General features: G+C 44.9%; 1 protein-coding gene across 3 annotated transcripts in view; it reads left to right on the forward strand.

Moving 5' to 3' along the window:
- Window positions 1-15,059, forward strand: part of WAC (WW domain containing adaptor with coiled-coil) — a 77,913-nt gene that overhangs the window by 21,071 nt on the left and 41,783 nt on the right. For all 3 annotated transcript variants that reach the window (XM_058180255.1, XM_058180252.1, XM_058180254.1), the window contains exons 4-6: window positions 8,570-8,676; window positions 12,034-12,149; window positions 12,240-12,352. In XM_058180255.1, coding sequence (XP_058036238.1) covers window positions 8,570-8,676; window positions 12,034-12,149; window positions 12,240-12,352 — 336 coding nt within the window. The remainder of the gene's footprint in view (window positions 1-8,569; window positions 8,677-12,033; window positions 12,150-12,239; window positions 12,353-15,059) is intronic.

Consider the following 15,059-nt stretch of genomic DNA (forward strand, 5'->3'; position numbering starts at 1 on the left):
ACCCTGAGGAGCCCCTCTCTGTGAGAGCGCACCGGTCGTTGGGAGATAGACGTTGGCAGTAGACGGTCCCGTAGGTATCCCCGTCCTAAGCCATGGAGCGCTTTAAAGGTAGTAACTAACACCTTGAAGCGCACCCGGAAGACAACAGGCAGCCAGTGCAGTCTGCGCAGGATAGGTGTTACATGGGAGCTCCGATCGGCTCCCTCAATAACCCGCGCAGCCGCATTCTGGACTAGCTGGAGTCTCCGGGTGCTCTTCAAGGGGAGCCCCATGTAGAGAGCATTGCAATAGTCCAGACGAGAGGTAACGAGAGCATGAGTGACTGTGCATAGGGCATCCCGGTCCAGGAAGGGGCGCAACTGGCGGATCAGGCGAACCTGATAGAAAGCTCTCCTGGAGACGGCTGTCAAATGGTCTTCGAAAGACAGCCGCCCATCCAGGAGCACGCCCAAGTTGCGCACCCTCTCCATTGGGGCCAATGACTCGCCCCCAACAGACAGCCGCGGCTGCAGCTGACTGTACCGGGGTGCCGGCATCCACATCCACTCCGTCTTGGAGGAATTAAGTTTGAGCCTGTTCCTCCCCATCCAGACCCATACGGCCTCCAGACACCGGGACAGTACTTCGACAGCTTCGTTGGGGTGGCCTGGGGTGGAAAAGTACAGCTGCGTGTCGTCAGCGTACAGTTGGTATCTCACCCCAAAACCACTGATGATCTCACCCAGTGGCTTCATGTAGATGTTGAACAGGAGAGGCGAGAGAATCGATCCCTGCGGCACCCCACACATGAGGCGCCTCGGAGTCAATCTCTGCCCCCCTGTCAACACCGTCTGCGTCTGGTCAGAGAGGTAGGAGGAGAACCACCGATAAACGGTGCCTCCCACTCCCAACCCCTCTAACCGGCGCAGCAAGATACCATGGTCGATGGTATCAAAAGTCGCTGAGAGGTCTAATAGGACCAGGGCAGAGGAGTAACCCTTATCCCTGGCCCTCCAGAGATCATCCACCAACGCGACCAAAGCCGTCTCCATACTATATCCGGGCCGGAAGCCGGACTGGAATGGGTCTAGATAGACAGTTTCATCCAGGTACTGGGGTAGCTGACGTGCCACCACACTCTCTACAACCTTCGCCGTGAAGCGAAGGTTGGAGACCGGACGATAATTTCCTAAAACAGCCGGGTCCAGGGAAGGCTTCTTGAGGAGAGGTCTCACCACCGCCTCTTTCAAGGCAGCGGGAAAGATCCCCTCCCGCAGAGAAGCATTAATAATCCCCTGGAGCCAGCCTCGTGTCACCTCCTGTGTGGCCAGCACCAACCAGGAGGGGCACGGGTCCAGTAAACATGTGGTGGCATTCAGTCTTCCCAGCAACCTGTCCATGTCCTCGGGAGTCACAGGGTCAAAATCATCCCAAACCACCTCAACAAGACGGGTCTCGGAACTCTCGTCTGGATCTACCCAATTTTGATCCAATCCATCCCGAAGCTGAACGATTTTATCATATAGATAACCGTTAAACTCCTCAGCACGCCCTTGTAGGGGGTCCTCCCGCCCCTCCTGTTGAAGGAGGGAACGGGTCACCCGAAACAGGGCGGCCGGGCGGTTATCTGCCGACGCAATGAGGGAGGAAACGTAGGAACGTTTCGCATCCCTCAGTGCCACTAGGTAAGTCCTGCTATAGGACGTAACTAGTGTCCGGTCAGCCTCAGAACGGCTGGATCTCCAGACACTCTCTAGGCGTCTTCTCTGGTGTTTCATCTCCCTCAGCTCCTCGGAGAACCAAGGAGCTGGTTGAGATTGACACCGGGTCAGAGGCCGCAAAGGCACGACACGGTCCAAAGCTCCAGCCGTGGCCTGTTCCCAGGCCGCGACTAGCTCTTCAGTCGTGCCGTGGGCCAGGTTCTCGGGAAACGGCCCAAGCTCCGTCAGGAACCTCTCAGGGTCCATCAGGCGCCTGGGACGGAACCAACGCATTGGTTCCATCTCCCTGCGGCGGTGGGTAGCGGTCTGAAAGTCCAGGAGAAAATGATCTGACCATGACAAAGGCTCAATACGTAAATCATTTAAAATCAGATCATTCAACCACTGGCTAGAGATAAAAACCAAGTCTAGGGTGCCACCCCCAATGTGAGTAGGGCCATTAATTAATTGAGTCAGGTCCATGGCCGTCATGGAAGCCATGAACTCCTGAGCGATCGAGGATGCCGCACCAGTTGATGGCAAGTTGAAATCCCCCATGACCAAAAGTCTAGGGGTTTCAACTGCCAACCCGGCCAACAACTCCAACAGCTCGGGCAGGGCTGTTGTCATGCAGCAAGGAGCCAGGTACGTGATCAACAAGCCCACCTGACCCCACTTCACATAGAGGGTTTCACACCCAGCTATCTGAGGCACAGTGGTCTCCCTCGGTTCCAGACTCTCCCTAATAATAACCGCCACCCCGCCACCCCTACCTTGGGCCCTCGGCTGATGAAATGCTCGGAAACCTGATGGGCACATCTCTACTAGGGGAACCCCCCCCTTCAGTGCCCAACCAGGTTTCCGTAATGCCCATAACGTCCGTGGTCCCTTCCTGAATTAGATCTGAAATCAGGGGGGCTTTGTTAACCACGGATCTTGCATTGTATAACATCAGCCGAAGGCCCAAGTCCCGGATACTCTGGCCACTCGGGGAACGGGAAAATTCTGGGGCGCCGGAGCACGCGATCCCTCTTAAATAGCGAGGGTGTACCCCCAAAACCTGATGTGGCCCCCCCTTGCGCCATATCTGCCTCTCCCGCATACCGTATTAATAACAAAACCCGGATGGACTGGAACGAGGCCCTCCCCCGCCACCCTCGGACCTAATAAATTACCGCCGCGAATACTAGCTGGACTCGCCTCCCCTCCCGACGGGTTCCCCCCCTACCCACCCTCCCCACCCGCCCCAAACCCGTCAATTTCCTCCCTCCCCTTAAAATTCCCATTAAAACTCCCCTTAAAAAATGGTTAAAACAGTTAATTAAAAATCCCCTAAGTCTCCTATTTTTGGCATGCCACCTCTCAGGGTTCCAAAACCCGTCCTCAAGATGGGCCCTCGATAGTGTAGGGGGCCAAACCTGCAAGAGGGGGGAATCTCGCAGGACAAGAAGGTCAGCTGCTGTGAATGTCCGCATAGTAAGAGTCCGGCAAGCAGGCCCATCCTGGACCAGTCAAGATGATAACTGACAATACCAGCAATTCCAGGTGAGCCACAGTTGAGGAATAGTTCTTGGGCGGTAGATGGATAACACCGCCATGATTCAGTCAGTTTCACCAACCCTTCATTATACAGTCCCGAGGGGTGGTTAAAAGAGGAAGGGGGAAGCTGTCAGGGACATCCACTAGGCCAGGCCGCTCAGCCGCTAAGCCATCTCTCTCCCAAAGTCCGGGGGGGGGGGGAGCAGGATCTTAAAAAGGTCCCTCCCCCACAGGCGGCCCATAGACATCCTCTAGATGGTAAAGATGATAAAGAGGGGGGTGTCCACTAGGCCCGAGGACAGCCTCCAAGGTGACATAAACAAGGCGTCCATCAGGCCTATTTGCAACCTCTAAGCTAGGCCGCCCAACCGGCCCGGCCGCTAGGCCGCTGGAATAGGCCGCAGGAATAGGCCACTCGCCCGCTGGGCCTGCTGGGCCATACTTTTATAGCATGAATGAATCTGGATTACTTGAGGAATGGCCATTTTCCTATGGAACAAGCTTACCTCACCTGTGCTTGCAGAGGAGGCATGCAGCATATCTCATCAGTCAAGGAGTGGAAGTGGGATTGAGGAGAACACCTTCTCTGCCCTGGTCTTGGACTTTGCTCCTGGAGGTGAAAAGGACTCCCACTCTCCTGACTTTCCACAAGAGCCTGAGGACCTGGCTCTGCCAGTTGTTTTAAGATTAATCAAGGTTAAGGCCCGAATGTGGCCTCAATGGGAGAATACTACATTGGAGGTGGTTTATTAATTAATAGCAGCTCCCCTCCCCCATTCATTCTGCTCCATTCTTCCCCATCTTGGAGTGTGTGAGTGAGTGAGTGTCCGTCTACCTACTTACTTATCTATATATCACCTACCAATTTAATCTATTTAGTTTTACTTGGATTGGTATACTGCCCAGTTATCTTGCAGTTACATGGGTGGCAAACAAATTTAATAAATATATAAACAGCCAATTTGAACCACTTTCTTCCCATGAAAACTAAATAATAACGGGAAAGAAACTCAAACAAAACACTGACTATATATAACTTGGTTATACTGGTTGAAATGCAGGAGGCAATTTTTACACAAATGCAAGAGCCCAATCTCTTTGAATGATTTTATGAGCTTCATGTCATAATTCCTGTATTTATGTCACTGAGAGGTGTTCCTTTCACTTAATTAGTTTTATAGAGAGGAATATCTGATGCTATAAAAAACAAATATATGGTTGCAGACATTTTTGAATATGCTTTGGTGGTTAACATTGGGAGGCATGAGTTCCTCCCTTTTGTGGGTTAATTTTAAGCCTTTATATAATGTTTAAACAATTTTTTTCTGTCTAGGTACCTGCTTCCCTTTGCTGGGTAATAATATTAAACTAGTCTATCTGTGCATTTATATATTTAGTGTTTTTAGTGGTTTATGTGTAATAGTGATTATGTTTTAAGATCTCTATCGTCTTTGTGTAAAACCACATTGGTAGTCGTTCTTTTTTTTTTTTTTACATTGGAATAATCTAAATTGTGCTTTCATTTTCTCTTGTTTAGGAGTTCCCTTCTATCTTGAAGTTAGCTTTTTTTCTATCATGGAATGCTAGTTATTGTACTGAGTTCTCGGATCCTTTTTTTTTCTGCGGAATCTTTGATATTTAATTTTTTTTCTCATTTTTAAAACTTTTTCTGATGTCAAACAGAACAAAATATTGATTTTGTATTACTTGATTTTGGCCTTTTCATCTACTGCTCACATTTACACATCATTTAATATTGTAGATCGTGTTTGATTTGATAATTTTTTATTACTTCATTCAGTGTTGAAGTGTTTTTCCTTGCTATTCTAGATTTCTTGAGTTGTTTCTTCAGGCACTGTTATGAGCTTTCACTTGCTACAGACACATGCAAGAATGAATACCAATGCAGTACAAATATTGCAAACACAACTCAGTTATGTCCATACATCTTCATTTCTGTTTCTTAAAGCATTGTAATAGTATGGAATTTATTTCTCTATAGTTAGCTGACTATACTTTATCTACTTACCAGAAATATTCCTGCCAAATGTTACTGCCAAATGGCTATTTCTCTGTGACATTTGGGGATTTGTACTACCTATGCTTTTTATTCAGTTCTTAGCCAAATTTCTAGTGACTAAATTTTATCCATTTGATTTCTGTGAATAGGATGGAAACAATTGGAGTCATATATGGCTCTCCAACCTTTTTTGAGGGGTGTGTCTGTTTGGTTTTTTTGTTTCTTTTTTGTCTCCCCTTCATCCTCCCATTTTTTTCCTAAATCAATGTCAGCCATTTTGTGAATAAGTAAGACCTCCATAGTGACATCTAATAACCTAAATAACTACACATCCTGAGGAAAAGAATGTAGATATTTCTTTTCTGCTGCAGAAACAAAAGCAGCTTGTATTTTGAAGAAAAGTTTTAAAAATGAGCAACTTATATTTATAACATATCTAAATAAAAACAGGAAATATCTGTCCTAATAAATTCAGTATTGCATGTTACAAAGCTAAATTGGGACAGATTGAACATGTTGAAAATTCTATAATTCTTATGAAATTGGATAAACAGATGTCTGAAAATATGTAAAGAAAACAAAGTTGGTACTGTAGTAGAATTGAGCTTGAACTGATATCTACTGCTATTTTAAGATCTCTGATGAAGGGAAAAAGGAACTTGAGGCAGGTTGAAAGCAATTGAAATATGGATGGTGGCAGCATGGTTATGGAAGTACTTGCCTTAAAGTTTTAAAAAAAACCAAACTGCTTGGTTTTGTGTTATTAAAAAAGCTAAACTTAAAGTTCAGGATTTTTCTTCATTTAAGACTGGATGTAGTTATAGCACTTTATAGATCAGGAGTCAAACTGGTGGTCCGTGGGCTGCATACGTCATGTGCAGGCCATGGCCACCCCAGCTCCGCAAAGGGGACAAATATTGCAAAATGTCACATCATGGCAACGTGACGCAGCGAGTTTTACACACGTGTTATAGATAGTTGGGAATGTCAGTGGACCAAAAGAATAATATGTAATTTACCTATTTCCAGTCTTCCTCTATTGTTAAAAATTCTGGTGACCATTGTATAATTATATGGGTATCTTGGTGGCTAAAGCATTTTTCATTTATCCTGGAAAGACTGGATAGAAACCAATGCAATAAGCAAGACTTTTGAGGTTATTTTGCCTGAGGAAATGGACAGGATTCTTTGTAGAATAAGCTCTACAACTTTTGCCATGAGCCCACATCCTTTCCAATGCATTCAGGAGCCAGGCACATTATGACTTTTTGGATCAATAAAATTGTCATGTCTTTTCGGAAGGATAACATAGTTTTAAAATAGATAGTTGTGTTCCCTCTTGAAGAAACTTTCTCTGCATCCAAACATTTTTAATAATTTCTTTCTCCAACCTTTCCTTTCATGGGAATAAAGATAGTCCTTGAGTTATGACTGTAATGGAGTTTGATAATTGAGAAGGCCATTAGGTAAACCACCTCCATCCCTGCTGACCCCAACACATTCATTAAATGAACATGCAGATCATTAAGTGGAGCATGAGGTGCCTTGAGTGGGGAGACACTGGGGAGTTAAGTGCAGGCACAAGTCTATCTGAATTGGGCCTCCCAAGACCTCCTTCACCCTCTGAGATACCCCATGCTCCGCTTTCTGCATCTTGGGATCCTCATAGTCCTTTGGGCCTTCACCCCACCCGGTCACCATAGCACACTTACCTTTTCAAGGTCTTAAGAGCTCAGGAGGTCAAGGTAGGGAAGGAGGGTGGATCTCTCCATTTTGTCTAGCAAGAAAAGGAAACAAAGAGCTTTGTTAATGCTGTAGAATTAAAGCAAGTGCTAGAACTGAGAAGAAATACTGCCAGTTTTTTCTTCCTCATTAGACAGTAAGGAATCCTCACTAGATTCCTTGTCATCTATCCAGGAAAGGAAAACGGATCTTCTCCAGAGTTATTTTTCACTGAGAAAAAGACATTCACTTGTGGGACTATGCCATCTGGCCAGTAATAAAGTGGCCTGCCCTCCTTCCCTATTCCAATCTGATCTCTGAAGATATTCAAAAAGTAACTGAACAATCAGTGACCAAGGGTGGGGTGGGGTGGAGTATGTGGAACCCAGTGGAGAAACAAAGTAGGCTCATTGCCTGTGGAGACCTGAGGGGGATTAGTGTGGAGGTGCTGCAGCATCTCTGTGGTCGATCATAAGGGAAAACCACTGCAAAGGTGTTGCAGTGGATATACAGTATTTTTCAGATTATAAAAAACACTTCTCCCCCAAAAGTGGGTGGAAATGTCTGTGTCTTATAGAGCGAATATTGTGGTGGGGGAGTGGGGGGTTGGTGTGCCAATGAGTTGTTCTAGGCGGCGGGGATGTGTGGTGCCAATCAGCTGTTCTAGGCGGTGGTGAACACTGGTGAATAGGTGGCGTCTGTGGTGAATGGACAAACAGGCTGCGGAGACAGAGGCAGATTTTTTTTTCTTGTTTTCCTCCTCTAAAGCTAATGTGCATCTTACAGTCCGGAGTGTTTTATAATTCAAAAAATATGGTAATTTCAGGACTGGGTTGTAAGTACTTTTTGAGGTATCTATTGTAACCTCAAACATTCATTAAGTGACGAGTTGTTGTAAATCAAGAACTACCTGCATTGTCGAAAAAGGGATTGTGATTCAACTTCAGAGACTGCCAGAACATACAGATTATCTAGATCTCTGCCAATCAAGATTTAAATTAAAATCACATAGGATGAAATGGCATTGGTCACTCTAATGGATTATTGTCCTCAGGACTTGGCATGGGTGGAATAGTCTCCTAATCTTAATTGATTCTGTCTGCAGTTACTGATACCATTGAACATGGTACCTTCCTGGACTGCCTCTTAAAGGCTGGGAATTGGAGGTATTGTTAGCATGGATGGATGGATATATGGATGGATTGTACGATATTAGAAACTTTTGTTGTTAATTTCATGGCTGTTTAGCATATTTTTCAGGTAATGTTTTAGAAAACTTGTTTAACTCTGGTTGTGAAAATTTTGAATTCTGTTCTGATTGAACTTTTTTCTGGGGCAGTTTTATTAATGATTTTTACATACATAATATTTTATTGTTTATTTTATATTTCAATTCAAAAACTGTTTTTTTCTTTAGAAAATATTAGAAGTCATATTTTTTGCAGTGACACTCGTTACAGAACAAAGTGTATGTATGTATATAGGTTTGTTTGTATGTATCTATCTGTGTGTGTATGAAAGAGATGATGGTTGACCTTTCTGCATCAAAGTAAATTAAAATATGTTGAATTTAAATAATTGAGAAATAACATAAATCATTGTTTTCTAGGGACCAGTTATTCTCCACAAGAAAACTCTCATAACCACAGTGCTCTTCATAGCGCAAATTCACATACTTCTAATCCTAGCAATAATCCAAGCAAAACATCTGATGCAGTAAGTACTTATATTGAATTTGCCCAATCAAGTTGTTTTATTACATTTTGCATAGTTTGCTTCCCTTTTCAAGAAATTCTTGATAAATACAGTTAATAGAAATAAAACAAGCAAAATTGCATATACTATGTTCTACGTTATTTAAGTTTTAGATTAATTCATATTTCAGTTCAAAACACATGCAAAGTTTAAAAATAGCAGTTGGATGTCATTGTATCAGCACTAGTTTAATTCTCTTAAATGAAACTAAATTCTCTGGGTCCTCATTTTACCCACCTCAGAGGGATGGAAGGCTGAGACAACCTTGAGCCTGGTGAGAATTGAACTTGAACTGTTGGCAGTCAGCAGAATAAGTTGCAATACTTCATTCTAACCACTGTACCACCACAGCTCCTGCTATGACTGTGATGGTGAACTTATGGCATGCATGCCGGAAGTGGCACACAGAGCCGTGTCCCGTTGCTCTTCTGGGTTCTGGTGCGTCGGCTAGCGTGCTGAAAACCAGAAGAGCAGCTGCCCATTGCACATGCGTGCTCCAGGAAGATGATCTTCCTATTTCCAGAGTGCACATGCGCACCGGCTAACTGGTCTGGTTTCTGGCATGCATGCATGCATAAAGACTAGCAACAGGCTCGTGTACCAAAACATGCAGAGAGTGGATCCTGGTGGTCGCTTCCTAAGGGAGCAGAGCAATTTAAGCCGGAGTTCCCTTCCTCCCTGCCCACGCAGGCTTCTTGTGCAGTTCTAGGTGGTGAGGAGCACCAGTGGACCAGCAGCCATTGAGGGTGGGGTGGTAGTAGTGGGCTGCCTGCACAGATGACCCCGTGGCCTGGACTCCTCCCTGCTGGAAGCCGTCATTCCCTGGCTGGCAGCAGTGCTCTCGGCCCTGCCACCTTGGCAGCACCATGCGCCAGCCGAGGAAGCCCAGAACACGCAGGTTTGCCTGAGCTCCTCCCTGCTGGGAGCCGCAGACTGAGCAGGTGTGGCTGGCAGGGCTTTGGCAGCCAGTGAGGGTGCGGTGGTGGTGGGCTGCCTGTGCAGATGGTCCTGTGGCCGCCATCAAAGCAGGGCTGAAACGCCCCTCTTGGCTCGCTCAACCAGCTGCGCGGATCGCCTGGGCTGCATTCCTCCTGCGCAGTTGTACCACCCCAGAAGAGCAACAGCAGTGGCAGCTGCAGGGGGAAGGGAAGAGCGACCAGCCGGCTCAGGTGCATGGGGCAGCATTTACTGACAGGGCAGGCGACTGCCCTGCCTGAGGCTCCTTCCCCGGTGTACGGCCAGAGAGCCTGGCTTGGATGGCAGCGCAGCAGCTGGGGTCGAGTACAGATTGGGCCCATCACCAAGCCCCTGTTGCCACAATTTCCATTGCTTGGAGATCTCTGCTGCCTACCCGGTTACAAAAACGGGGCTTGCAGAGGAAAAACAAGAGCATTACTGTTTCTGGCACTGCGCAGGAGGTGTAAGGCAAGGCGGCTAGCCGCTCTGCTTGCCCCTTCTCCAGATGACCCAGTTTTCGGGTGGCACCGCCTTGCCGTACACCCCTTGTGCAACACCCACTTCACCAACCGAGTCCTGACTTCTGTGCTTCCCCGGGTCGCTTCTGGAATCAGGCTCCAAATGAGGCAGCAAAGGCGCAGGGCGCTTGCTGGGAAGCCTGGCACCCAGCAGGGAGGAGTCCAGCAAGGATTCGGGGTCGCAGCAGAACGGACAACCAAAGCCTGTTTCCGTGCTGGCCTCTACCCCCACTCCCACTTCTCGGAAGAAGAGCTGCTTGCCGACCCTGGGTGCCTTAGGGAAGTGCTGGGTGGCTATTTTGAAAGGGGAGGGAACGGTTTATGCAAGCCACGGGATACAGCCTGAGCCTCCTTGATCGGGGCGCCTCCCTGGGAATTGCTGCCCGGCCTGGCCCGGGTGTTTAGAAAAACAGTACATTGCTGGAAGGGGAAGGGGAAGGGGAGAGGTGGAGGAGGGGCCTTACCCAGAGGCAAGGCAGCAGATAAAGCTGCAAGGCTCTGTCTGCCATAGTTCTTTTGGGTGAGCCATCCCTGCGCGGCTCTCGGGTCCCTGTCCAAACTGGCCTGGAACTAGCGTGGTGGCTGCTCTCGTCCGGTAACTGAGCCTGCAAATTGGCGTGGTGCGCTGTTACCAGTGAGAGTAGCTGTCGCCTTGTCAAGCTGCCGGGTGTTTCTCCGGTTCTTTTCGCCATAGCCACACAGCCTTTTCTTCCAATTCTAGCTATGCCTTGGCACTTGCAGCCACGGCAGGCCAGAATTGTAGTTCCCCTCGCTCCAACCAGCAGCCTCTGCTTGCGTCAAGGAACCAACAGCTGGGCAGGAAGAGGACAAGGATGGGCGCAAGGTGACACCCTGCTTCCAGCCCAGTCCAGCTGGCGGGTGGGTGAGCAGGCAGCCCTCAGGGAAGAGCGCTGCACTGGATGACACATCTCAGAGTTGCAGGCTGCATGCAGAACCTGAGGTGGAGGGGTGAACTTCCCAGCTGGTGGATGGCGCTGCTGAAGTGGCAGGGCCAGGAGTGCTGCCACTGGCTGAGGAACAGCTGTCACGCCAGGGAATGGGCCGGTAACTGATTGTCTTCTGTTTTGAGGCATACTCTTTTAAAAAATGAATACCTCTCACCGAATACCTCTCACCGACCCGTGCGCTCTCACAGAGAGGGACTCCTCAGGGTGCCGTCGGCTAGGCAGTGCCGGCTGGAGACGCCCAGGGGAAGGGCCTTCTCTGTGGGGGCTTCCACCCTCTGGAACGAACTTCCCCCAGGTCTTCGTCAGCTTCCTGACCTCTGAACCTTCCGCCGCGAGCTTAAAACACATCTATCTGCGCAGGACTGGATTAGATTTTAAAATTTAAATGGTTTTAAATGGGTTTTATTATGTATATTGTGATTTTAATAATTCGGCCATTTTTAATAAGTTTTTTAACTGATGTTCTATTTTGTATTTATATGTATATTTGTATATTTTTATTTTGGCCTAACCCTAACCCTGAGTCCCTAGGGAGATAGGGCGGTATAAAAATTCGAAAAATAAATAAATAAAATAAATAAATAAATGGGGCGCGCACATGAGCAGTGGGGGGGGCGCATGCGCACGGGGAGTGTAGTGGGCAGTCATGCGCGCATGCACAAATGGGTGCACCCATTGCATTATGGGTGCTGGCACAAGGGAGTGCGAGAGCGCTCTTGCGGTTGGACTTTCAGCAAGCAACACCAAAAGCACCATCACTGTGCTATATTTTTCTGAAAGGAATATTTTCAATAAAATGTGTGTTAATGTTCAAAACTGAGAACTTGATATTTCTAAAATCCCATCAGGTTAATTGCAATTTTTTTTTTTTTTAGTCTTATGATTCTGCAGATGACTGGTCTGAGCACATTAGTTCTTCTGGCAAAAAATATTACTACAACTGCCGAACAGAAGTTTCACAGTGGGAAAAACCAAAAGAATGGCTTGAAAGGTAAATAATTAATATAGATATAAATTGTAGAATAGTAAACTTACCAAATTGTTTCATATTAATTAATTAATTAATTTCTTTTTACACCAGAGAGCAGAGACAAAAAGAAGCAAGCAAAATGTCTGTCAACAGTTTTCCAAAAGATAGAGATTACAGAAGAGAGGTGATGCAAGCGACTGCTGCTAGTGGGTTTGCTAGTGGAAGTATGTCTATTTTACGCAATAATATTCCTGCACATAATTCTTTTTGAAATTATTATTCTTCAGTCAACCACATTTTATAAATACGTCATGCTTTAATATATGTATTTCTTTCCCTTAACATTTAGTTATCTAATATGGTCACTGAAAACTATATGTTGTATATCACCAGAAGAAAATAAAGCTTTTTTTCTTTCATTTGTACTATTGCAGAGGTGTCAAACTCAATTTCATTGACGGCCGCATCAGAGTTGTGTTTGACCTTGGGGGGTCGGGGCCAGGGTGGAAATGGCCAGCTTGATGTCACTCCTGCAGCCCTCTGCCAGCCAAAAGGGAGCTCGCGAGGGCCATGCTTGGCCTACCCAAGGTCTCTCTTTGCTTGGCGAGGCACCTCAGGCCAATCTTCACAGTTTCCAGGGTGGGCCTGTGGGCCAGATCTAAGTACCCTGCAGGACGGATCTGGCCCCTGGCCTTGAGTTTGACATCCCTGTACTACTCTGTTGTGATAGCAATAAATACAAATTATACATATTTGTATACACATATACTTATGACCATTTATTCAGCAACTATTTAAAATTACAGTGGTGCTGAAAAAAATGGATCATAAAGTTACAGTCTGCACGGCCCTGCTTTCATTTAATCAAAATGCAGGTGTTTGGCAGCTTTCTTGCACTTTCAGCTACAGGGCTATTTCAGGTCTCCCTTGCTTATCTCTCCCTCCACTGCCAACCTCTGCCATTTTGGTTGGCCTGCACCCTGCAATTCAAGGCAGCAAGCAGCCCTAAAACACATGGCTCTGCACTCCTTACCATACACTGGAAAGCCTAAGCAACCACCAGCAAGTACTCATTTGCCCAGCTCTTCCCATCCGCACATGATACATCCCAGCAAACAAACCAGCAAGCATTCCTTCACTCTCTGCAAGTGCCAACAAGTATTCATTTGCCCAACTGCCTTCTTTCCCAGTTCACTACATCAAGCTTTTGCCTTTTACATCCAGAATTTCTCTGCTTTTGCTGACTACTTTTTGGACCCAGCTTTTCTGGCAAACATTTCCCAGATGTTTTCAGAAAGATGTGCAAAGGTAGCTTTAGCCACTTTGGAAATGGAGGGTAGGGAAGGCCCACAAAGACAACACAGCTTTAAATCAGTTTGGATATTTTTTATTTTTTATTTTAAACATTTAACATTGTCTTCATCTTATTCGATTTATATCATACTGTCAATTAATACAACTTTCCACCTCTTATTTTCTTAACATTTCTATTCACAATTCAATACTTATTATTTTCTTCCAATAGTGTATATCATTTACTACCATTTCAATTTTATTCCCTTTTAAATCTTAATTTCAATCATTTTCATTTATAACCATGCTATCTTTTCTCATCGTTTTCATCACCAATCTCTTTCCACTTATGATTGTATGACTGTAACTTTTTGTTGCTATCATTAAGGGTTAAATTGCAACCTATGACCATCATTTGTGTTGTAAATGTTGTACCTTTGATGAAGGTATTTTTTTTTCTTTTTACTTTTCTTTTATGTACACTGAGAGCATATGCACCAAACAAATTCCTTGTGTGTCCAATCACACTGGGCCAATAAAATTCTATTCTATTCTATTTATATTTCATCTGCTGGATTTTCCATTCTTTTATTTTTTTTAAATTTATTTCTTTACCATCAACTTTAATTATCTCTCATTTCATGCATTCTCTGACACACATAAAAAAAAGAAAACATATCTACCACTACTTTAATTTCTTTTCTTCTATTCATTTTTCTCCTACTTTTAACCATATTCTTTCAGTCTCTCCCAGATCTTTACCTTTCTCCCATTCTATCATCTTCTTCTTTCTCCCTTTCTTGCATCCTCTTTTCCACCTTTCTCCACCTTTTACTCTTATAATATTCCCCCTCAATTTTTCTCTATTTCCTCCTCTTCTCTTTATTCTATCACTGCTAATCCCAGTGTAATTGTCTGTTTTTTTCACTCTTTTAATTTCCCCACTCAATCTTTTCCCCCCCTTTTTAAGATTTCTTTCCCTTTCTCCATTTTTATTTTTTCATTATCAATCCAAATATGATCATCTATATTATCCTCACTGATTTCTTTTTCAGCATTATATTATAATTTCCTCATCTTCTCTTTTTTTATTTTTAAGCCACAGTTCTGCTTCTTTGTTCCCATTAATAGATTCTCAGACCATCTGAAGCATTTCCCATAATTCCTCCCAATTCTCCATATTTTTGATATGAGGAGAAAAAACTTTTAAAATTTATTTATCTTAACTTATATATAGTCCAAATTCAAATTTATTATTTTGACTTAGTCCAAATTCAAATCCGTGTAATATCTCTTTTCTTCTTTGTTTCTGCAGATGTCCAATTCAAATATACTTTTAATCTGTTCCAATTAAAGTCTTTGTCGATTCCACTCCCTTTTTTACAATCTCATGACACCTGTATAAACAACGCCTCCTTCTGACTTTCCCACGTTGATCTAAATGATGTGATACTTTCTTTCCTCCAGCAGATGTCTCTCTCCAATTCACAAATGTTTCAGCAACAAGATGTCACTTGTTAATCCACAAAATTAGTTACTTCCTGTCTTAATCCTTTTGTTAGCAACCGATGTTTTCCTTCAAATTTCTGTCCTTGTTAGTGTTTTAGTTTCTTCCAAAGCCAGTTTTAAATTCAGATG

This window comes from Ahaetulla prasina, chromosome 4 (assembly GCF_028640845.1).
Source record: "Ahaetulla prasina isolate Xishuangbanna chromosome 4, ASM2864084v1, whole genome shotgun sequence".
NCBI classification, from domain to species: Eukaryota; Metazoa; Chordata; class Lepidosauria; order Squamata; family Colubridae; genus Ahaetulla; species Ahaetulla prasina.